The 23,837-nt window shown below is 42.8% G+C and overlaps 1 protein-coding gene across 3 annotated transcripts in view; it reads right to left on the reverse strand.

Annotated features, from left to right (window-relative positions):
• Positions 1-23,837, reverse strand: part of LOC119167582 (uncharacterized) — a 212,831-nt gene that overhangs the window by 92,010 nt on the left and 96,984 nt on the right. For all 3 annotated transcript variants that reach the window (XM_075866089.1, XM_075866090.1, XM_037419085.1), the window contains exons 7-8: positions 6,897-7,034; positions 5,573-5,687 (exon numbers count right to left, since the gene is read on the reverse strand). In XM_075866089.1, the coding sequence (XP_075722204.1) occupies positions 5,573-5,687; positions 6,897-7,034 (253 nt within the window). The remainder of the gene's footprint in view (positions 1-5,572; positions 5,688-6,896; positions 7,035-23,837) is intronic.

Genomic DNA, 23,837 nt, shown 5'->3' on the forward strand with positions numbered 1-23,837 from the left:
TTAGGCTCCAGGATCCCGGCCTTCTCATTAACCTCGCAAAGTGTGCCACGCCGCGGTGGTCTAGTGGCTAAGGTACTCGGCTGCTTAGCTGCAGGTCGTGGGGTGAAGTCCCAGCGGTAGCGGCTGCATTTTCGATGGATGCGAAAATGCTGTATGACCGTGTGCTCAGATTTGTGTGCACGTTGAAGAACCACAGGTGGTCGAACTTTCCAGAGCCCTCCACTACGACGTCTCTCATAATCATGTGATGGCTTCGGGACGTTAAACCACACATGTAAATCAATCAATCAATCAATCAATCAATCAACCTCGCAAAGTGAGCTTTTGGTGTCGAAAACATCAAGTTCCTCGGACAACAATAGCCAGTGCCTTGGTGAGCATGTTGAAATTACATCCTGTTGTTTATAAGCTAGCGCAACTGAATTACGTCTTCACGTGAGTCGGTAAGAAGTTATGCTATCGCATGGTGGGCAAGTCGGTCTCACCCAATCGCGCACGCTGGGTTCATGGCGTGGTCTCCAGGTAGCTTAGGCAGACCCTTGAAAATATCCGGTGAGTTTTGAAGATTGTGCTCTTTGAGAGTTAAAGTTTGAGCACACCTTTGGACTGACAACTTTCGTAGATATTCGCTTTTGAATTTTAATGCCGAGTTCTTTCCGCTAGGAACTCGGTTCTTTCCGAACATTAACGTAATTTTTTCTTTGAGCGATTTCTGTTTGGGTATTATGTCGCGTATGTTGTAGATGAGAACAACAGCAATGAAGCTGCTGTAAATTCGCAATCGCTGAGTCTGTGACATGAATTATATAGATGTTTTTTTATTCGAACCGTGGGTGCGTACCCTTCTGTGTCTGTTATACCTAAAGCTTTATTAATGCACAATGTAATAAAAAATTGCCACAAGGCACAATCAAAATGCGCGCACAATGCGATTCTTACGCACTCCCGAGAGTAAATGGTATACTTAGAATCAACAGTTTATGAAGTAGCACGCGCTATCACAAGCCATACAACATAGAGTTTCGTAAAATAAGTAGAGGAGACTCTGGTGCTGCAATCATTCAGAGGCCATGGGAATGATTGGTAGTGCACATATTTGCCTAGTCTTCGTACTTGCGGGTGGCGAATCGTACTTGTGGTTTTCTTTATTGTGGTGTTTCGGCATCGTTTCGAAGAACAAAGCCTTTTAAACTTAGTGACCGAATGTAGATGGTAAGCCCCCCCCCCCCCCCCTCTACCTTCAAAAAGAAAACGGCATGAGGGGCAACCGCTGAACAGTTGCTGATTTTTGTTTCATGAAAAGCAGCTCCGAGCCACAAGAACACACAAGGAGCCAGAAGCACAAAGATTATATAAATCCGGGTACTGCCCATCGTTCCCATGCTTGCTGAAACGCCGTGCGTTGCAGCTCCCCTTAGACACTAGCGCCGCAGTTCCCTCTAGTTTAAATTTAGAAAACTCTATGCGAAGCATTGAGACAGACGGGAGGCTCGAGAAAAAGGAAAAAAGAAGATGAGGTGGATGATTCCGAACAGACCGTTGGCTGAAGCAGCCACATAGACTTTTCTTCAGTTTTCTGTTCCTTAATTGGGCACAAGTTCGCCTTAACCACTTGGTTTGATATAAGTGTACCGTTTCATTGTGCGTTACAAACTGGTGGAGGTGCGGCGTATTATTACAAGCCCTCCTCAAGTCCCGGAACTAAGCTCAGAGTCACAGCGACTTGAATATAATGAGCTCACTCAAGTTCACCAGCGCTGCAGCCGTTGTTTGCGCGGTGAGTCCCCTGAATTTTCACCTTCGTTGGAGTCCATCAGAGTTTCAACGGCTGAGAAAGAAAACACCTGTTTTATGACAACTCTTGTTACAATAGCTAAAATCGTAGTGAGTCCCCCACTGACGCCGACGTCTCTTCACGGAGAAGGTTACGAAGACGCGGAAGATTGGCTAGAACCATTTGAGCGCGTTGCGAAGGCTAGCGAATGGGAAATTGGGAAGCAGGTCGCAGACTGGGACATGTTTACTTCGCAACGAAGATAGCACTCGAACGTTGTTCGAAAACCACAAATCGGCCATGTGGTCTTGGGACGACTTCCAACGGGGGCTGCTCGCAACTTACCTGAGTACAGATCGCAGAGGGAGAGCCAAAGCTGCCGTCTAAACGAGAAGCCAACGCAACAACGAAAGCGTTACCATGTACGTAGAGGGCATGTCTTGCCTATTCCGCTCAGTGGATCTTAACATGAGCGAAGACCCGAAACTGCACCACCTAACGCGAGGGGTAAAACAGGAACTGTTTGCCGGCCTGCTTGCTGCTCTGAAACAAAACTCAGTGACGCACTGTCGCTGAGTTTTGTTCCGAGGTGGCTGCGATGGAAAGAACGCTGCAAGAGCTAGCAAGAATGTACAGCAGAGAGGTGGACGGTTTATACGAATTCAAAGTGCTCTCGCTTGGGCTTTGTTCCGCACCTGCCACCTTCCAATGAATGATGGGCCCAGTGCTCTCCGGCCTGAAATGGCAATCTTGTCTCGTTTATGTTGATGAAGTTGTGTTTTTTTATTACTTTTGAACAATACGGTGAACGACTGCCCGCTGTACTCACTGTCATTCAGTAGGTTTGAGGATAAATCCACAGGCATGTCAAATCAGATATCGAGAGCTTCCATTTCTTGTCCAAGTCATCAATCAGCTCGGCCGGAGTTAGTCTCGATCGAGAAAAGACAGTGGCACTATGTGCCTATTAGCAACAATTCTTCGAAAGTTTTTCATGGATCGCTAAACCACTAACGAGGTTCACCAAGGAAGACACACCTTTTATCTTGCTCACTGAACAGTAAGGGACATTCAAATAACTACAGAAGCACCTTCAGGGTCACCCAGTTCTTGCTCATTAAGACCAGGAAGCCGAAGTAGATCTCCACACCGACGCTAGGAATTCAGGGCGCGGAGCCATACTTATTCAGTAGAAAAATTAGCAAGAACGAGTGAATGAGTACGCTAGTCAAACTCTTTCGAAAGCCGAGGTGAACTACTCAGCGACAGAAAAAAAAATTCTTGACAGTCATATTGGCTCTCCACAAGTTTCAGCCATATTGAAATGGTAGACCTTCTCGAGCCATTAGTAGCCACCATTCATTGTGCTGGCTCTCTAATCACAAGCACCCGTTTGGACGGCTCGCAAGGTAAAACCTACAGCTCCAGGAATGCGGCGTAACGATCATATATAAATCCAGTCGCAAGCCGAGTGACGCTGATTGCTTGTCTCGAGCACAGATTTAACCAACTGTCTCTATTTTCGCGGAAGATGGGCAAGATTTTCTTTTTCTTGGAGCAGTGATGACAATACAAATGGCACATCATTAGCAGTCTGACTCAGATTTACACCAACTGATTTAATAAATGAAAGGACAATGTGTTGATCGTCAACAAGTCCTTTGGCGTGTTTTGGAGATGTTTATCTTGCGCAATAACGTACTGTATAAAAGAAGCTTTGAATACAATACAACGACGTTCCTGCTCGTCGTTCCTTCAGTATTACGTTCTGGATTTCGGAGACTTGCCACGACGACCTTTTATCGGGACACTTGGGTGTAAGCAAAACGGTAGCACGCATTTGTACTAAGTGTTACTGGCTGAAGTTGCAGAGTTTGGTAAAATAATACGTTTTAGAACTTGTTGCGACTTCCAGAGACGTTAGACGCCACAGTTGAAACCAGCTGGGCTCCTTCAACCAGGGGCACCATTCGCAGAAGTGGGAATGGACTTACTCGGCCCTTTTCCTACTTCGTTACCTGCGAAGCGGTGAATAATAGTGGCAACCGACTAGCTGAACCTATATGAAGAGACGGCGTCTCTAGTTAGGGAAACAGCTTTAGAAGTTGCCGAATTTTTCTTCACCAACACCGTACTGCGGCATAGAGCATCTAGAGTGCTAGTAACAGATTGAGGGACCGTGTTCACGACTGATTTCACGAAGTCCATAGTGAAATTGGCCCACACTGGTCATGAAAAAATAAACGACCGCGTGTCACTCACGAACAACTATACTAACCGAATGACTGAATAGAACGTTGGCTGATATGCTGTCGATGTATGTGGATGTGAAGCACGAAAGATGGGTTCCAATATATGTCACATGCAACCTACGCGTACAATGCTGCACAGCATGAGACGACCCGTATGACGCCTTTTCAACTTGGTTTTAGCTGGAGAGTCATCACAACTTTAGATGCAATGCTTCCTGTAGAGAAAATGTCCGAGCACGACCATGATATCAATGGCTTTATAAAAGGGGCAGATGAAGCAAGACACCTTGCACGACATCGCATTCACCAGCAACAAGTAGACGCCTATAGATACGATTAGCGACGAAGCGACGTCCAGTATGCACCGGGCGACAAATTTTGTGTGTGGATTCTCGTACAAGTACGTTGCCGGTTCAAAAAGCTGCTTCGCCACTATTTCGGTCTATACAGGGTTATTCGACGGATTCGTTCATAAACTATGAAGTTGTTTTGTATGGGCAAAAAACCTCATCAGGGGAGCATTCGGGCACAGAAATTGTACACGTCGTAAGAATCAAGCCTTTTCATAACAGACAATCGACAATTGAGAACACCTCTCCCCTGCGCGAAAACAGCTTTCACAAAGAAGCTGTTTGAACGAGTCTGGAACCCATGTGGCATAAATCATTGGAACGACACAGTTTTGGAAGGAGGGAAATCGCACAAGCCACATTCTAATTGTGTGCGCTCTCCAATTCTTACGCCCTTCCGATAGTCGATGGCGTACTTAGAATCGTCAATTCAGCAAGTAGCACGTGCTAGCATGAGTCATACAACAATCCCCACAAGAGACTCCACAAGAAAACGGAAAGATTAGGTGGAATATTGCGAACAGATTTTGGAATGTAGCGGCCACCTAGGCTTTTTTTAGTTGTCTGTTTCTTGGGAAAAAGTTCGCCGCAACCATTTGATTATTTAAAGTATACCCTTTCATTGTGCGTAATAATATGTTTTGCCCAGGAAGTATTTCCTACCGCTTATTGATTGGAAAGTGAACTTAAGTTGATTCTTGGGTGTGTCTAAATGAAACTTATTCTGGCGAATACTTTGTAAAGTGGTGACGAAAGTTTTCAGGCCAACAATTACCAATGTGTTGAGGTTTCCCTTTTCCGGCAGTCTTGTATTATTCCTATTTCAATCACACCCTGGCAGTGCGACGTCTTGTCCACTGACGAAAATTGTGACTTGCGATATCTCTTAAATGTTCAGATAAGCCTTTATTCATATTATTCTTCTACTTCTTCTGCACGCATATTGTATGCTCATCGTTAGTTCAAAGTAGCATCTGGAAGCAATTGCGTCGTGTTTCACTCGACTGTGCAGCTTAAAGTCGACTGAAATGTCGTGTGAGCCCAGAGTAGTGTGGGTTTTAGTGTGCACTACTGGTTTAAAGTTGTTGATTCTCGACAGAATTCTACACAGCCACAGCAATTTATGCATTAAATTTTCATCACATTTACGTGATTATAAAATGACATGCAAAGTGATGTCTTTATAAATTACTTACGTCACATTCTGATAAGCCGAACCACGAACAATAGACTCCTCTTTTAATCTTTGCTGGAATCGGTATGCGTTTGGTCGTCTTGTTGCTGATCTTGTTGCCGAGACATTGCGACCTTCTGAAAGGATCACAATGTCAATCATACACCAAAAATGAGTACAATATTTACTAATCATTTCAACATGGTGATTTTGCCGACCAACATTTACAAATTGTAGCCTTTAACCTTGTAATATCACATACACCCAACAATACACCAGAATGTATCACTTATCGGTTATTTACGTTCCCCTTTATTGTTTGTTGTGACAGGAGAAGATATTTTGCAGTATTGAAGAGCACTTTTGGCCGTACAATATTAAAAAACTAAACTATGCTTAAAGTTAAGTTACACTGTTTAAATAATAAATGTAACATCAAGCCAGAAGACGTACTTTTGCACGTGAAGTATAAGTAATTACAGTGACATAGTCTCGGTTGGCCCCGTCAGCACGGTGGCGAGGACTAATGCTGCCATGTCCTGGCATGACGCATATTCTATTCTGGTGCAACCGTTCTAGCCCTCAGGTCCACTGCAGATGAGACATGGTACTATAAAACAGGCCATAAATAAGCTAGCTGCCAGGCCCACTGAAAACCGTGTTGCTCCAAACTTGCTCGTGAACAAGGTCTCGTACATGCTTGGAATGTATATACAAAGGTGCTGGCGGTAGTGTCGTGGCTGTAGGTAGAAAAACTGAACAGTGGGCAACCTTTGAGGTTGTCCGCGAAGCCAATTTTAGGGCTCCAGGAAGCGCACCGTCGAGAAAAATACACCTGTTTTCTGGAGCCACACTTTGCGCCTTGACAGCACTACAACGCCTGTTTGTCCCCGACCTGACGGAAGTTAGCCGTACTTTTTGACTATAGAAAGCACGGCAGTTTCTGGCATGCTCGTCTGAATAGCCTTTTTTTCTTGGGTAGAGCCAACTTGTGTTGGGTTTCTTTGTGAGATCGCTCTAGAAATTTCGTGACAGTTTTCTACAGCATGAGCTATCGAAAAGTCTTTTTTCTTGGCGTGCATATTTGAATATCGAATATAGCCACTTGTTGACTTTGGCTGCGTACCACACAAGTTGTGAAGAAGTTGTTGAGATTGAATAAGTCCGGCCCACTAGTTTGACTATTTTTGCCAAGCAGAAATAAAATAGGCGTATTTCACGATGTTTTCCCCGTGAACCATGACCCCCCTTCTGCCTCTCACTTCCACAGGTCCACAAGGGGTGCCCGTAATATACATGACTGAGAACAGCTCGTTTAGCTCGAAAATGACATGCATTACTGTTACCTTAAAGCAGCTCCAACAAGACGCTTTGTGCAAAGTGAGTAGCCCAAAGGCAGCTTCAATTTTCCGGTTCCCATCAGGTACCCTTCGTGAGCTGGACAATTGCTGGCCTTTCCGACACCGTCAAAGTCTACACCCACTCTGAAAAAGGTTGAATGACAATGTGTGATTCTGTCAGCACTTCCTACGCAGTAAATCTAAGACGTAGAACAGCAGTAGAACGCATGACAACAATTTTGCATTTGTTGTTACGATGCCCACGCCATGACAAATAAGGACTAATACTTGAGCAACTATTACTTCCTTTGCACTACGGACCCTTCACTCTTAAAAACCCTCGTACCATAGCAAGATACGCATTAAAAACGCAGAACGCTTTGGCTCTCAATAGGCTCTTCTAGCGAGTGATATTCTTGCATATACATGCTCTCAGTATGCATAGAAAGTTAATTTTATAGATATAATTGAACATGAAAGTGACATATTGTCTCACTTTGTGTCAAATTGCATAGTATCTCTGTGATTTACCATACTGTCAATTTTTACTAGTGTATTGTATTGAAAAGTGCCACCTCTACACAACTGGAGATCTAGTGATTGCACTCTACTTAAACCATTTAGTGTTATGTGGCTGAACACTATTACCATATGCATTCAAGAGTACCTGTAACAAGAATTCAAACATTGCCGCCGGTTTCTCGTGAACGTGCGTGAAAAAATTCCGACAGCATAGAACAAAATTACTCTGTTCCGCTTAATTGAGAACCATGAGTAGCGTGTGAAGTAGCGCATGCGTCGACTTAAAGTTCGATTTATCGTGGGTACCTTGCCCAATGTTAACGCGTCCTTGCAAGTGGAACGCATCATGAAATCACACTAGTTTCTGTTGTACTCGCCCCGAACTCTCGTTGGAGGACGCCACGCGGGAGCGCGTGGGTTCAACGCGTATCTGGACAATTTTGTTTTCCGACGTTATCACGTGATTGCTGAGGAGTGTAAGGAGGAGAGGCCCCAGCCTCCTACACGGCCACTTGCGCTGGGCTGAACGTGCTAGCAGGCGCCGGCACGTTCTGCTAGAATACAACAGGTTGATTCACCCCCCCCCCCCCCCGGCTGCAGAATCTCGTTTCCCGACGTCCTCACATGATTGTCGAGAGAGGGTAAGGCAAAGAGCCCACAGTGCCTAGCCCACCTCCTTACAGTGGGCGGAACGCACTAGCACGTGATCGCGTTCTGGCGATTGTTAGGCCACTGTTGCGCATGCACAGCAAGAGCGGTCAGTCCGCACACCAACGGATTGAACTATGCCATCAGCGGTTTCATATTGAAAAAAAAAACAGGAGCTGAAGCAAGAATTTAGCCCAAGCGTTGTGCACAGCTGTAAGGAGTTCCACAGCACCACGTCAGTTCGTTAAACCTCAGCGGCAAATATCCTAGAGAGGTGCCATGCAGCATGAGATCTCATTAGAAGGAAACTAAAATCATGTAATTAATAACTCTACCCCTATACGTTAGGCTTCGAGAACACTTCTGGCACTAATTTCAGCGTAACTGGATAATTATCAGGCTAGAAGTTGAAGTCGATGTACCATTTCTAAATTGGTTGCCAAAACTGCAGAACGTGAACACCAGTGTGCGTCAGTTAGCAAAGGCATGCTAACGCCCTAAATAAGGTGATATCACTCGTAACACAGATAAATTAGTAATAGGCTTTTAGAGCAATTGACAATTCACTTTTCATGTGAGACGCCATGAAATTTATGTTGGTGAAGCCGGCCGCACACAAACAAAAAAAGGTGCAAATTGTTACTAGCTATCAGCCTCAAAAACTCCCATTATATAAATCTCACTGGGGCCCATATGCTTATTGTGCCAAGAGCGACGTGATGGCAACAGCAACTCTGGTGTGTTGTGACTGCAGACACCACAGACCTAATCATTGTAACAACATGGCCGCTGGATGAAAACAATTGGTCCCTTATCTGCATGTAATCTGCAAATGTCGTCGAAAGGCGATAGTCTTGCGTGTGAAGAAAGAAAACAAGACATTTATTTGATGTTCTGCGCAAGAAAATCGGTGAATGGCATTCTGCAGGTGCTGCGTTTGAGTGCCTTTAGCGTGCAGCGGAGGCAAACGAGCGCCTGAGTCACACGCGAGGCTCAGGCGCCATCTAGTAGTTGTCTTAAAAAACAAAGCTCGTGGTTCTAAGACGGGTGTGCGCGCCCATCTCAGAGGTGATAAGGTGTAGAACGCAAGGCGACAAGTAGGTGCGACCACCGTTTTCTTTAAGCAAAGCGTTGGAAACACTCGCCTTTCCGTACAAGCGTTACATGGTCAGCGCAGCGTGATAGGCGCTAAGGTCCTTAATAATATGCCTTTTCTAGTGAGAGACGCACATTCAGAAAATACGTGTTGTTATGGTGTCCCAGGCATGCGCAATAATTGCTTTTTCATTGACAGTTCCACAAGCATTAACGCTCATCCTTGAACAACATAGGTGGGTGCATTGAATGGGGTCGGCCATTTCAAGTACTACAAGCCGTTAACAGTAGACAAACAGACAAATGTACAGACAGACAGACTGACAGACAGACAGACAGACAGACAGACAGACAGACAGACAGACAGACGGACAGGCGGACAGACGGACAGACGGACAGACCAATTTTTTTGCGTCGAAGATGCCCAAGAAAGTCTATCGTCTTTAAAAACGCATGGTACGGCCTGCCGCGTCGAGCGGCTTTCTATGGAAGAGCGCATGTCAGTCTTAAGCGCAAGATAGACGTGTGATTTTCTCTGCAATTCGGCGTGCGGTGCGACGATGCGACTGCCGGAGTGGTGACGTTTCGTGACGTATCATCGCGTCGCACCGCCACATATCCGCGGCGGCGAGCATCAAACCGGCGAGATATTTTTGTCGCCGCGACGCACCGCCGCATTCCAGCAGCCAATCGCAGCTCGAAGAAGGAAACGTGTCACGAAGCAGGTGAACCAGCTAGTGGAGCTACCATATTGCTAAATTTTTGTGCTGACAAGGTAGCTGCATTGGTGCCGGCAGTTTCGACAAAGCCATGGGTTCAGAAGCGGCTCGATTTTCCACTGAATTATTAATTTCACTTGTGCGGCAGGAGCTGGCACTGCGGAATCAGCGCTCGGCAACGTACCGAAATGCAGACGCACGTGCGGATGCCTGGAGGCGAGTCGTCAGCACGCTAGGCCTTGCTTTGACAGATGGTATGTACATGTACTTCATTGTCAAATTGTTTTTCTTTCGGGCGTTTTTTTTTGTAGTGTGAACTGCGCACGCAGCTGAGCTTTTCATGTGAGATAAAGTTTAAAACACGTAAGTTTTAGACTTACACGTCGCGAACCTTGAAACGTGACGTACGGCAAATCTGGAAAGCTACGTTTACCGGTTTCAAATTAGCAAGTGACATTCCATCGGGTTACACTCCGTAGTGATTGGAAACGGAACTTAATGACAAATTTTGAGCGCCTATGACTTCTTTTCATAAAGTAATGCACGCCGGCGCTTATATTATGACCCCATAGAAGTGTTGTGGCGAGCAAACGAGTCCGCGCCTCTCGAGCCGCTATGTAGCCTCGAGTAAAGGGGCCTCACATGAAAGCCACTTTTTAAAATTCTAACGGAAAGTCTTGCAAACAGGTTTTATGCATCGTCTAACATAGCTGTTGCAGTCTTAACGTCAACCAAATTGTCTTAACATCAATCATCAGTTATGTACGTATAGTATGAAATTGTTACGCAGTACACAACTCGTGCAAAGTTTGTGGCATTGAAATGTTAAACATGGAAACATTTTTCGACAGTGAGCAATTGCCAACTTTGCCATTGCAAGCATTAAAATTGAAATTGTGTTGGCCGATTTGGTGCATAGTATTATGAGATATCTGAGTGGCAAATTCGGAAGCATTGATGGAACAATCAGTAAAAAGCGTGGAATGTCACAAGTCATCTTGCCTTCAGAGTTCTTTTTTCTTGCTTCTCATTTTGTGTCACCAATATTTCATTAAAAATGGAGAAATATTGCATAATGTGTTTTCGTTACCTTTTCCTTTCTAGAAAATGTGAAGCTAGCATATAATAGATGGCGCAATTTAAGAGACACCTTCTCAAGGAAACTACGAGAACAGAAGAAAAAGAGCGGAGCCGGGGCGGGGGAGGCAACGCCAAAATGAAAATTCTTCGGCCTCCTTCTCTTCTTCAAGGCCGTCACAGAGCCACGTCCGTAAGTCGAAGCTTTGGTTGTAGTTTGTAGCAAACGTTGAAGCGTTGAAAGTAGCTGACACTTTAAAATGATTTAGTTGGAGCGGAAACACCTGACACCCAAACTGCTCCCTTCGCTATGGCTACAGTGTCACTGACACATACTAAAGAAAATATGTACACAACATTGCACTGATTATCACTTCAAGTTTATCAGTTAGGCTCATGTACTTAGAATTTGGTGCACGTCTTGGAAGTATTTTCATCTAACTATTTCAACTAATTTGCAACTAAATTTTCGCTAACTAGCAACAAGTTCCCCTCATATACCATTCATCTGCTGTTTGTAATTCATTTGGAAATCGGTAGAATTTCACTTGTGGAATCAATTTATTCATGTTTAGACTGTGACCACAGTTTGCAGCGTAATAGCAATTAGGAAGGTGGTGCTTTCAGGCCTGCACACTAGAAGCGATTGAGAGAAATGGGGAAGAAGTGTTGGGCTAGGAAGGTTTTCAGCTACTTGTACATGAAGAATGTCGATACAAAATGGCAGAAGCGAATTAGAAAATTGACTGGTAAATACTTAGAAAACAGCAGGGGGCCACACAAAAAAGAACTATCGGTTAAAAAGAAGGTGAAGAAAACAGAGACTGACATGTGGAGAATTGGCATGATTAAGAAGTCTGCACTAGAGATCTATCAAACTTTTAGGCACAAAATTGCTAAGGAATGAATCTATGGTAATACTCCGAATAGTTCTTTACTGTTTGAGGCCAAGACAGGAGTATTGTGAACCAAGACATATCGGGCCGAATACGAAGGGGCAGACATGGTATGCAGTGCATGCGGAGAGGAGGAGGAAACTGCCGAACACTTGATAATGTTCTGTAAAGGGCTTCAACCTATAGTTCAGGATGATGGTGCAGAGTTTTTCAAAGCACTGAAGTTTAGAGACAGGGAGGGCAAAATATATTTTAAGCGGGTAAAATTAACTAGAAGGAGGTTATCTGATTGAAGGCTAAAGTCAAGGCATGAGTGAAAATGAAGCCATTCACTGTAAAGTACCAGTATTATACTTCGCTATTTAGAGGAAAAGAAAAGATAAATGTAGTTGTTTGTTCACTAAGTATTACGGCTAGGTGGCGTTAGCTGCCGCCCGACCTAAAGGTTGGAGCCACATCAATCCATCCATCCACTTCGACGGAGCATGCCACCTTAGAGATGAGTGGCGAATCTTGAGCCGTTGCCCCCCCCCCCCTCCTGTGAAAGCAGAAAAGGTCTGCGTTTCGGCAACGCCACCAGCGATGACTGCTACTGCTGCTAGTAATCACTATAATCATTTATTTCAAATCAAACAAAAGAATAAGTACTTAGTAAGAATATACAGGAGGTGCTATAGACATCAACTGAAATGGGACCTTCTACGCTTGTAAGGTTGCTATTGTACATGTTGCCCCCACTGTTCAATGTTGTAGCTAAGAAGGAAATGAACAAAAGCATAATAGTGATTTGAAAGTAGAGAAGGAGAAATGCAGTTGAGTTTTGTTGAGAGTGTGTACACTTTAGGCCATTTTCTTTTTCATGATCGAGAGATGTAGATGAAATTTAAGGTGGTGATCAAGTTCCAGACCTACAAATGCTGTAGAGACAATGCTGATATGAGGAAAAGATGACAAATTTGGTCTTAATATTGTTAATTTGCAGGTTGTTATTTTTACAAGTACACATTCTCAAAAAATTTTCATTTAGCTTATTGATAGTGTAGGTATGCAGCAATTAGAAATCAGGATCCTCATGTCGTCAGCAATAGACACAATTAGATGAGTGGCAAGTCATTATTACAAATTAAGAACAGTAGAAGACCTAATATGGCCCCCTGTGGTACACCCATCTTAGTAGTTACTTCTTCAGAATAAAAGCCAGATATATCAATGATTTGTGTTCTATCCTGTAAATAACTCTGTATAAAGAGCAGAGGTGGACCGGTTATTCCAATTGCTTTAAGTTTTGCTAAATGAATGGGGTGATTAATAGTGTCAAATGCTTTTGAAAGGTGCATGAATATGGATGTTGCAAATTCACCTTGATTAGTCGCTTTTTTGAGTAACCGGTAAGTGTTATAACAGCTACATTTATTGAAGAGCCGGAGCAAAAGTCATACTAATGGTGAGAAAGAATGCTGTATTTATTCATGTAAATTGTGATTCACTTGTCGATTATTTTTTTGTAATGCAAAATGCCTGCTTGTGACAAGTTCTCTGAAAAACTGTTAAGAATTATCACTACAAAGAAACCGTGGATATATGGCACATCTTCACATGTATTTATGCCATTTATTTCCTTCGGTTATTTTTGAGTTGCAACAATTCTTAGCAGTAGCACAAGTCCAACTCGGTGTAGCAGTGGCTAAGGTGTTCAGCTGCTGACCCGAAGGTCGCAGGTTTGATCCCGGCTTGGGCAGTTGCATTTCAATGGAGGCAAAACAGTAGAGGCCCGTGTGCTGTGCAACGTCAGTGCACGTTAAAAAGAACACCAGATGGTCAGAAGTTTTGGAGCCCTCCACTACGGCGTCCCTCACAAAACGTAAAACCATTACGCAAAATCGTAATGTAACCCCAACTGTCTAGACTGGCAACATAGACATTGCTAGAGCAACTAAACGCTTATTTTCAGTGCAATAATGCGTAGTAGCTAGTGCATGCATTCAAAGAAATGTATTTGTTACTGCTCTATTCTTCTGTGCCCCTAATTATGTAGCTGCTTGTTTTCCTCATAGAACAAGCAGCAACCTTGGCGAATAAAGCAGAGATGCCACCGACGATGCTGCAGTGGTGTTTGTATCAATGTTGTCCTCTCGGTGTGCCAGTGCTCAGAGCGAAAGTAATTATTGCTCTGACACACCAGACCACACTATACCCGCTTCTCTCACTGTAGATAACAGTAACTCTTTTTTTCGACCTATTTCTGTTCCACTTATTCCCACCCTTCCCACTTAACCGTCCACCTTAACACCTGTCCCGTCTACCCCTTTAACGCCCATCCCACTATGTCACACGCGACGCACAACACAAACAAAGAAAACAAACAAAAGAAAACAAGCAGCCAGCTTGCTGGATAAAGTTGATGAGGTATTAAAAAACGAGAAAGAAAACAGAACAGAGCAATTTTTACTTTCGCTGGCCGAGCACATAGACAAGGTGCCTGAAAACCTGAGGGGGCAATGCAAAATGCACCTACTGGAAGTGCTAATGCACTATGAAGTAGAACAAGTGCCGACCATATTGTCGACGATCCAAGGGCCGGCTGATCGAGCAAGCCAACAGTAATGAGTGTTGCCAGAAGTATTGTAAATAAATTTTTTTGATTTTTTCCCGATTGCGTGAAGTTTGTTTTGTCTTCATGAAGAGTTTGGGGCCTTAGCAGCACTTGGGTTCTAGTACTTCGTGAAAAGGAGGTGATACAAAATAGGTCATCAGAGGCAGAGTAAACGATTGACGCTGAAGTACAGTTTTCTCTCATATGAAGCACAATATACAAATTTGTCAATCAAAGCAGAACCAGTATGCAAGTGAATTGCTATAGGCTATGTAGAACCCAGAACGTGTAGTTATGGCATAGGCAATACAACTATTGTTTTTTCACATTTAATATTTAAGTTTTACAGAAAGTTTATTATATTTTATTTTTCAGAAAGTGGACCAAGAGCGCCACGTGGCCTCACAGAGGCTTGGTGTTGAAAAAAAATACTATTGCAAGCTTTCAAAAGAATCGTATATTCTGCCTCTGATGACAGGCAAGACCTATTCTGCTGGATATGCTGCCAATTGCAGTGCACTGTTGTTACACGAAAAGTGCCCCTCTTGCATGGACGACTTTAAGATGCATATTGTGCAATTTTCTGAATGCTTGGGGTTTTATAGAATATAAGGCCGTTTTGTTATTGGGGGAAATCTTGGAGCACCTCGCATCGTGATGCGACTTGCGCAGCAATCGTGCACCGGCAGCAGCTCATGCGTGTGCAGACGCTTAAAGAGTGTAGAGTTGAACCACGTCGTCTGCTACGACCCAACACAAACCGTATTATTAGCCAGTGCACGAATATCGTTGTTGATGCAGAGACTGGGCCGATACTCTGGAATAATCATTAAAAAATCTGCACCAGAAGATCGGATACAAAAAAAAAGGAATGACAAACTACAAATGCGATAGTGAAGTACAGATGGAATAGTCGAGTGGTTGTGTAGCATATAGCACCTGGTTTAGTGTCTTCTGGCTTGACAAACGTTCAGGATTATTTTAGGTTTGCAAGTTTTTTTAACTTTGCTTTGTGACTATTGTAATTGAGACAGCTTTTGGGAGCAATGTACTGTGCTGGCTGAACACTGCAGTTAATATGACACAAGAAGTGCTTGATTGAATTTAATTATACAATAACAGCATCATCTACAGTACCTTGGTCAATTTAACCAGTCACTATCAAAAGTCTAAACACTCTAAACGGAAATGTTGCTGAACACGTATCGTGAAACTCAAAACACAAAAAGAACTACCAGTTTATTCATTGGTAATACCACATAACTGTTTTCTTATCTGCATGTAAGCAAGGCAAATTTACTAGCTTTTTTTTCTGGGAATCGAGTCAGTTTACTCAGTACATTACAGTGCAAGTAGAAAAAAACTTATATAATACAGAAGGAGGTCTCAAAGTAAAAACTGTCAGGGGGACCTCCTGTGAATGCATGTATAATAATATAGAACAAAGATTGGCAACTAAGGAAAAAACAGCAAGCGAATAAAACAAAATGAACATAATGAAAATTATAATTGAAACTTATGGTAGTTCAAGATATTTACATGTAAGTGATAAAACAGGAGATAAGTAATTGGATTAAATGACTGTAACATAACACATACATATCGCTAACTAATACAGTGTTACTTCAGAACCTATACACGTACACATAAATGCATATACCCGTATTCAAACACACACACACACACACACACACATATATATATATATATATATATATATATATATATATATATATATATATATATATATATATATATATATATATATATATATATATATATATATATATATATGTATAAGTGAAACAAGTGTATGTTTAAGGGCTCGTTTTTCGTGTTTTCACAACCATAATGAGATATAACAGACAATAATGCAGAGGAAGGTATAGGGGAAGTTATTAGTCCAATTGTAATGTAATTGAGAAGAAAGAAAAGTGGGTGAAAAGATACCTTGCCGTGGGCAGGATCCGCACCTGCGACCTTCGAATAAACTGACTGGTTATTCGTATGTGGCACATACCCATTTATGGTGGTGATAGTTTTCAGCTGGGTCACACAGTGGCACGTATTCTTTAACACCTTTAATAAAAAAAGACGCATTTTCAATGGAAGCAAAAATGTTGTAGGGGCCCGTGTGCTCCGATATGGGTGCACGATAAAGAAGCCCAGGTGGTCGAAATTTCAAGAGCCCTTCACTACAGCGTCTCTCATGATAATATGGTGGTTTTGGGACGTTACACCTCTCATATCAAATTTCTAAAAAAAAATTCCTCTTCACTGGGAAGCAGGTAGTGCTGCATTGGGCCCTGTGTTGACAGGACACAAGATCTTATCCTGCCAAGGCACTTTGCCTACTGCACTGAAGAAATAACTAGCAAACAGGTTCCTGACCTGCCGAGCTGCTTTGGCAAAGTGGCGTGCCTGTGTACGAGCCACTTGCATTGACGGCTGTGCACGAAGCTCACGCGAATGGCCAGACCGCCACTGCCCTAAGCCACCCACAGAATCAGAAAAGCCAGGTCCACAATATGCATCCTCATCTACAGTGCCTCTGTGCATTAGAAAGTTGTGGAGAGCACAGAGGGCCGTCACCATCTTTTCAGCTTGTTTTGGCTCTTCGCCCATGGTCCGCGCCAAGATTCTCCACCTGGTCACCAGAATCCCGAAAGCGTTCTCGGCACACCTCCTATTCCATGGAAAAAAGAAAGAAAAAAGCATAAATGACAAGTTACCATTTCAGTCCCCATCCCATCACTCTCAGGTAAACATATACTTTCAGCTCTATTTCTGAACAATCACCAACAACAGTAGCAGAAATTTTGGTGCCACTTCGTGGTGCCAAAATTGATTCAGGGAAAAGCCGCAACTTTCCGTCGCTAGACTCCTAATGAAAAACGGGCTAATCATATCGGCCTTCTGTGATGAGGTGTAGGTAAGGAGAATCGCTGATGTGAGCCCACGTGACATGCTGCCCGTCCGAGAATTCTGTCCCCCATGTGAATGCGAAATTAAAGGAGCACTGCCACGAAACAGTCAAAGCGAACATTTTGTAGCATGCGAAAAATATGCAAGACAGCAACAACAAATTTAAACAATGCACATTTAAGGAACATGGTAATGCCCATACTGTGGATGTGAGGGCAGAATGGAACATGTCACAATGTAAACTAGATGCCGTAAGCGCACGTCGGCTACCACGTTCGTCCTGTATGGTGATATCACATCAAAGAAAGATTGTCCACAGCAGTAACTAGTTCAGTCTAGAGCATTGTCAAAACTACTGGACAAAATTGGTAACTAGACTTCTGTCAGTGTTGCTACAGTCACCGACCAATTTTTCATGCTTGGTGATGACTGCAATATTGTCGAAGAAATTCCACACACTGAAAACTTGTACAGGCACTGAAATTCAGTTCATTGGGATTATAGTGAAGGTGGAGAATATGTAATGCGCAGGAAGGCTCAGAAACGGTTGCCACACAACTTAAATGACCACGTGCAGAATGACATCTACCGAAATTTCCCATGCTGTTTACACATGTTAAAAAATCCACAACAGTTCACCTGCATTGTGTATCTCAGACATTCGTTCTCTTGGTAGATATTGATTTGTCAAAGTGCCGCACAACATTAGCTCATATTGGAAGTTGAAGAGTGGCAACTAGTCCGGCCAGCAATAATTCCTGCTACTTCAGTAGCACTATGCAAAGTCTTGGAAGCACAAGAAAGCAAGGGGGGTAGAGTCTCTCGAGGGAGTCGCTTGAAGTACAATCTCTACATCACATGAGCGATGAAGATGACACCGGCAAGTTTACAAATACACTTTCAACTCACACCTAAATTTGAAATGCTTTGCCGCTTGTTCATTCCCCCTTGCCGTTGTTCCATATTCGAAACAATGCAACACTTGGAACATTACTCGATAACTAAAATCTGAGTACTTGTTTGGCAGAGTGATCAAAAGCCAGAAGATTAAATGAGGCGTAACATGTTCGTAAACATACTGCACGTCTATGGCTTTTTTTTGGCCTGTGGTATCGAAAAACGAACTATAATATACCCGGCGATGAAATACTCATGCTCAGCTGATACTGCCCATTTTTAGTTGGCATAAACTCATTATTATCTTCAAGAGCAAGTGTTTAACAGATTTGCCAAAATGAGTACCAAGTTAACACACTGGGACTAAAGAAGAAAAAATTACCACTTCCCCTCAAATCCAAGTTTGTCTGATTTACCTTGCTCTGCTCAATCGGTAATTGAAGATGCGCTTCTCGCCCTCTAGCCCTCGTCCAGGGTATGGCCGTAGAAAGTCGGTGCAGAGTTGGAAGCCTTCGTCTGCCACAAACACGCAAGGCGCTGGGTGGGACGTGTTCGGAGGTTCCAGGTCTCGCGGGATATGAAGCTTTCCATTCTCCAAGCGACACCCGAACTTTGATTGTTCTAGGACTCCACCATCACTCTGTTTGCCGTAAGCACCAACGTCGACGATCACGAATTTGTAGTCGCTGTCGACCACGGCAAGCAGAACAATGGAGTATGTGCCCTGCATTGAGTATGCATACAATAGGATTGTGTAACATTATTCTAGATGCTTTAGAATGATGATGTGCTGAGAGGCCAAATTAATGGGGTTGCAACATAGAAGTTCACATCTAGTGTTTCTAATTAAACACAAGGTAAACTTTTAACAATGCATGCATGAAAACTTTAATGTAGTTTATAACTCCACATACACCAACATTCCACCCTAACTTCAAGAAGAGAGAGGGACATAGGTAGACCTATGTGAATAGCAAAATTTTTGGTGTGAAGCCAATTTTATTATTTCTTGATTATTTTGTAACAGTTCAAAGCAAGTTTGACAAAAAATTTGGAGTCAATTCCAAAGAATATTCTCATTGAACTTACCTAGAGTGCCCTGTTATGATGCATGTTTCCAAAAAAAGTTCGTGAGAGCGTTAGGGAGTACTATCATACTTGCTGAAAGTATGATATACTGTATGACAAACCAACGTGCATGTGTGCTTTGTAAAGATCATGACATCATATTCCGCACATCGGAACATCTGATGCCACCATTCAGACAGCACGCTGAAACGTACTATGTGTTCAGTGCTTACAACGGCACATAAAATTCATGTGCAATAGACAGCAATTTTACCAGAATTAAATTGTCTGCAGAGCGCATCAGAGCACTATACGTACTAACCTTATAATTGAAGTACATTCTTCCAGAGTTCGGAGGACACTTAATCTGTATGTGCTTTCCATGAACAGCCCCAATACAGTTCGGAAACTGCCATGTCCGGCTGAATCCTTCAGCGATATGCAGCCATGTCTCAGTCTTTGGCTCCTAAAATGAAACAAGCAGTGATTTTATCAGTAATAATAACATTGTTTGTGGGATCAGTGCCATGGAAGTGGAGATATCTTGGCCAGTGAAAGCTTCATTTTATCGCTGAGAGGAAGCCTCTCCAACATCAAAAACTGTCTACAGTATAAAACCTTAGCTTCATGTACCATGGCCGACTGTAGTTTTTGCCTGAGCCGCTATGCACTGTTGACCCCTTCAGGCCACTGGCAAACTAATAACCTTCCATATGCATCTATTTCAATGAAAGGTCATTCCTCCCCTCTTAAAGATAACTCACGAATCCTCACGTAGGCTTGAAGCATACAGAAGTGTGCATTTTTAAAGTTAGGTACAAAGCTGGACATGTTGAAGTGGACTTGACTTTCACTTCTGGTTACATTTGGCAAGCTACATGGTGCCATAGTTAGCCAGAACACACAATTCTTTTTCAGTATGCTTTGTTCACTACACAGCATACTTCTCGCATGTCTACAACATCATCTTTGTATTTATTTATTGGATTTCAAGAAAAGCATTTGAAGGTTTTGACCTCTCTTTTCATAAACAAGTGACATTACCAAATGAAGTGCTAAGTGCGCTCGTACTTAGCACTAGATTGTTAGGTTCTTCAGGGGAATGGCCTTTCATTTGAAGCAAGAAAAGAATGAAAATTGTCATAGCAGTATCACTTTACTAAGTAAGCAAGATCAGTAAGAAGAATAAAATAGCTTGACAAGTAGGCTAAAGAAAGAAATAACTACTGCAATTGAATATGCCCATGAAAGGTAGAGCACGAATAATGCTTCAGAAACAGGAACTAAAACTGAGGAGACGAAACACAGCCAACTAGGTTACGGTGAATACACATGTACAGCAGGCATGGCATAAAATGCGACATCTCAACTTCAAGCATAACTTGCATATGCGATTGCTGAAGTGACCACGTTGTGTCACAACAAGTTGATTCTGTAAAGATGGTGCTTCTGATGCATGCATTAGTGCCACATTGAAGCACTGTTTCATTTGGTTGACCATCTGCTATTCGTGATTTCTTTTTGTTAAAATGTACAAGTGCATTTCACAGTTAATTACAAATGTGCAGCTGTGCGAACATTAGTTATCGAGATCTGTTGATGATTCCGACTCTATGACTTACTGTACCTTCCACACACCACACTGTGATATGGAAATCATTACACTGATGACATGTGTGTGATCGCCTTTGGAAGGAAACTATGGTTACAAGTTTTGAATATTCAGCCACACCTTTACATGTTCGTCTACTTACAGGCATGTACAGTGGTTTCAGTCTGGACCAAAGTGCCGCAAATATCTCTTGCACGGCCTCACGAGCTGTGAATAAGCCCACACGAAATGATTGGGCAATGTCTTGCATGAGGGCTCCTGAGGACCGATACCTGCATTTAAATTTAGTTGGTGTCTAGTCAGCCATCGCATAGTCATATAAAGATTTTATATTGCCCTAACAAAATTCAATTGCAACTTTAACCAAGTATAGATATTCTCTATAGTTATTACATGTGGTCCTTAGGTGTATTACAGGCACAAATGCTGCATGAGAACAGAAAGCTTTAGTTCCAAGGGTCTCTAGCCACTGAATATTTGTTTGAGCATCGTATTGCACAGGTCTTTTCTTCTATCTGTTCAACAGCCATATAAAAGAAAAAAGAAACAAAACAAGTAACAAAATGAGCTTGTGTATGCAAGTACTTTCGGGACCATGGCACTAAAGCTCTGTAATGACAGGAAGTCGTACAACACTCAAAACTTGCCACTGATGAAGCACTCCTTAAAAAACAACTAATGTGCCCTCTACATTCTATTCTACAGCTGTTTTTATGTACGTACATCCAATTAGCCCGATGACCATGTGAGGTACTGACAAATGTGGCAAAAGAGATTAACTACAATAGATATTTTTGGAACTATTGGCAAGCAATTTCTCTTGTCATATTATCATCACTCGAAGTAGCATAAAATATGCAAATCGAAGTTGAAATTCATAGCTGCGTAGGCAAAGCAGTTTTGTACGTAATCATAATATATATCAACACGACGCAATGCTTTCAATACGGGTGTAAAAATTCTGCACCTCATAGATTACGCTTACAAAACTGCTGTGCCTTTGTTTGAAAACATTATCCGTTGTCCTGCCATGACTTCGTTACTGCCAACTGGTTTGGGGAACTCCCAGCCACATCAGCTGGCTAGTTTTTTTTCAGAAAGTTCGAGCGCCTAGAGCTTACATATCATCAAACACAATGACCACATGCAGCTGAAATCAAGATGGTGCTGCACAATCAAATCAGAAATGAACTGCAGGACACATTGTGAGATTTCTGCATATCTTACAAGACAACAGTCCTCAATACATAGTGTGCACGTGAGTCACGCAGCGCTTCTTCGTCACTTTCAAAATGCGCCACCGACATGCCCGGGTACCTACCAACTCCGTTGCCTACCGCTGCCGTGTTGTCCCCTCGTGCTTGCGCCCGTTTAGTACCCTATGCATGACACATTGTCCATTGCTGTGCATAGGTGTCGCAATATACGCCAGTTCAATTGGCCATGGGTAACACAGACAGGTGCTGACAAAGAAAACTGAATCGACATACTTGGTATAACATTATGAGCAAGTTTACATGAGAAACAATCACAGTATTTACTAAGTAGGTGAAGTAATGCACTAGAAATCTGTCTTATGCATGTAATCCTATAGTACATTTGGCTATAAAAATATTCATCATGCATTAACCAACATTTTGAATACAAGTGTACTGCCACAAGGTTCCACACAAACTGTATTACCTCAGGGTCATAGCAAGTCGCTCTGCTGAAGATATGGGCCCTCGGATGAAGGTCTCTCTCTCCAAGTCTTCCTTGACCAATTTTAGGATATCGTCAAATTATGATGGGGACATGCAATAGTACTTTTTGTAGTGTTCTAGTTCCCCAGCACGCATTTTTTTCATCTCAAGTAGAAACAATAATTTCGCTTTTTTTCCGGCAAAGGTCAAAAAACGTAACTGTGCTGATTTATGTTGACTGGCACCTAAGCGAGCAGCATATCCATAGCTCAACACTTCTAGAAATATGTGTCTCGTATATTGCATGTGTATTGCTTCATACAGGCCAAGGAGATTACTGCATGCTTGTTCCAGAGTCAGTCTCAGATGACCAAATGAAAAATCATATCTCTGGCAGTCACAAGCACAATCGAATAACTTTAAGTAAATAAAAAGAAGTAGTTGTGCACTGATTACCCGAAATTGCCCTCAAAAAAACGTGGCCAGCAGAATACGACTTCCATGCAAGGTGAAATCGATTTCTGCCAATCGGAAGAATGAAAGAAGTGGTTCACTTTTAGGATGAAAATTTATGGAATTAAGGTACGCATGAAATATTTATTTTCATCGGAGCAAGCAGTGTATTGAGCACAGGATGGCTGTGCACTAATATGAAAAAAGGGGGGTGGGAGGCGCGAATTATCCTGATAACCAGGCAGTCACAATTATTGATTTGTCCACGCGGAGTGAGGTGGGCCGTGTGTCCTTTGTCGTCACGAACACTTTTTAATTGATAGCTCACCCGCACTAACGATGGTCAAGTTACTTTTGAAGAACGACAAAATCACATAAACAAGCGGGACTAGGACGTTTTCAAACAACGCTTTCTTAGAAATTATAGAATCGCAATGCACATTTAATGCTCTGACGAGGAACCATCTCGAGTTAGTATTATGCTTCGTTTTAACGCGCAGCGAAATGTTTCAATGCGTGCGCAACTAGCAATGTAATTTATTGGCGGTAATGCGATAACCGGTGCACGTACCGTGGTGAAGAATTCACTCTCAGCGCACCGCTTTCGTCATGACGGGCGCACCCACCACCTCCGCTGGCGTTGATCCTCAAGCATCATTTGGGCCAAAAGGACCTCCTTCTTTAACAGAAGCAGTCGCTTACGGCGCTTAGTCAAAACCATGTCGGCGATCCGCGAACAACACTAACAGGCAGCCGAACT

Source organism: Rhipicephalus microplus, chromosome 6, assembly GCF_043290135.1.
Source record: "Rhipicephalus microplus isolate Deutch F79 chromosome 6, USDA_Rmic, whole genome shotgun sequence".
Classification (NCBI taxonomy): domain Eukaryota; kingdom Metazoa; phylum Arthropoda; class Arachnida; order Ixodida; family Ixodidae; genus Rhipicephalus; species Rhipicephalus microplus.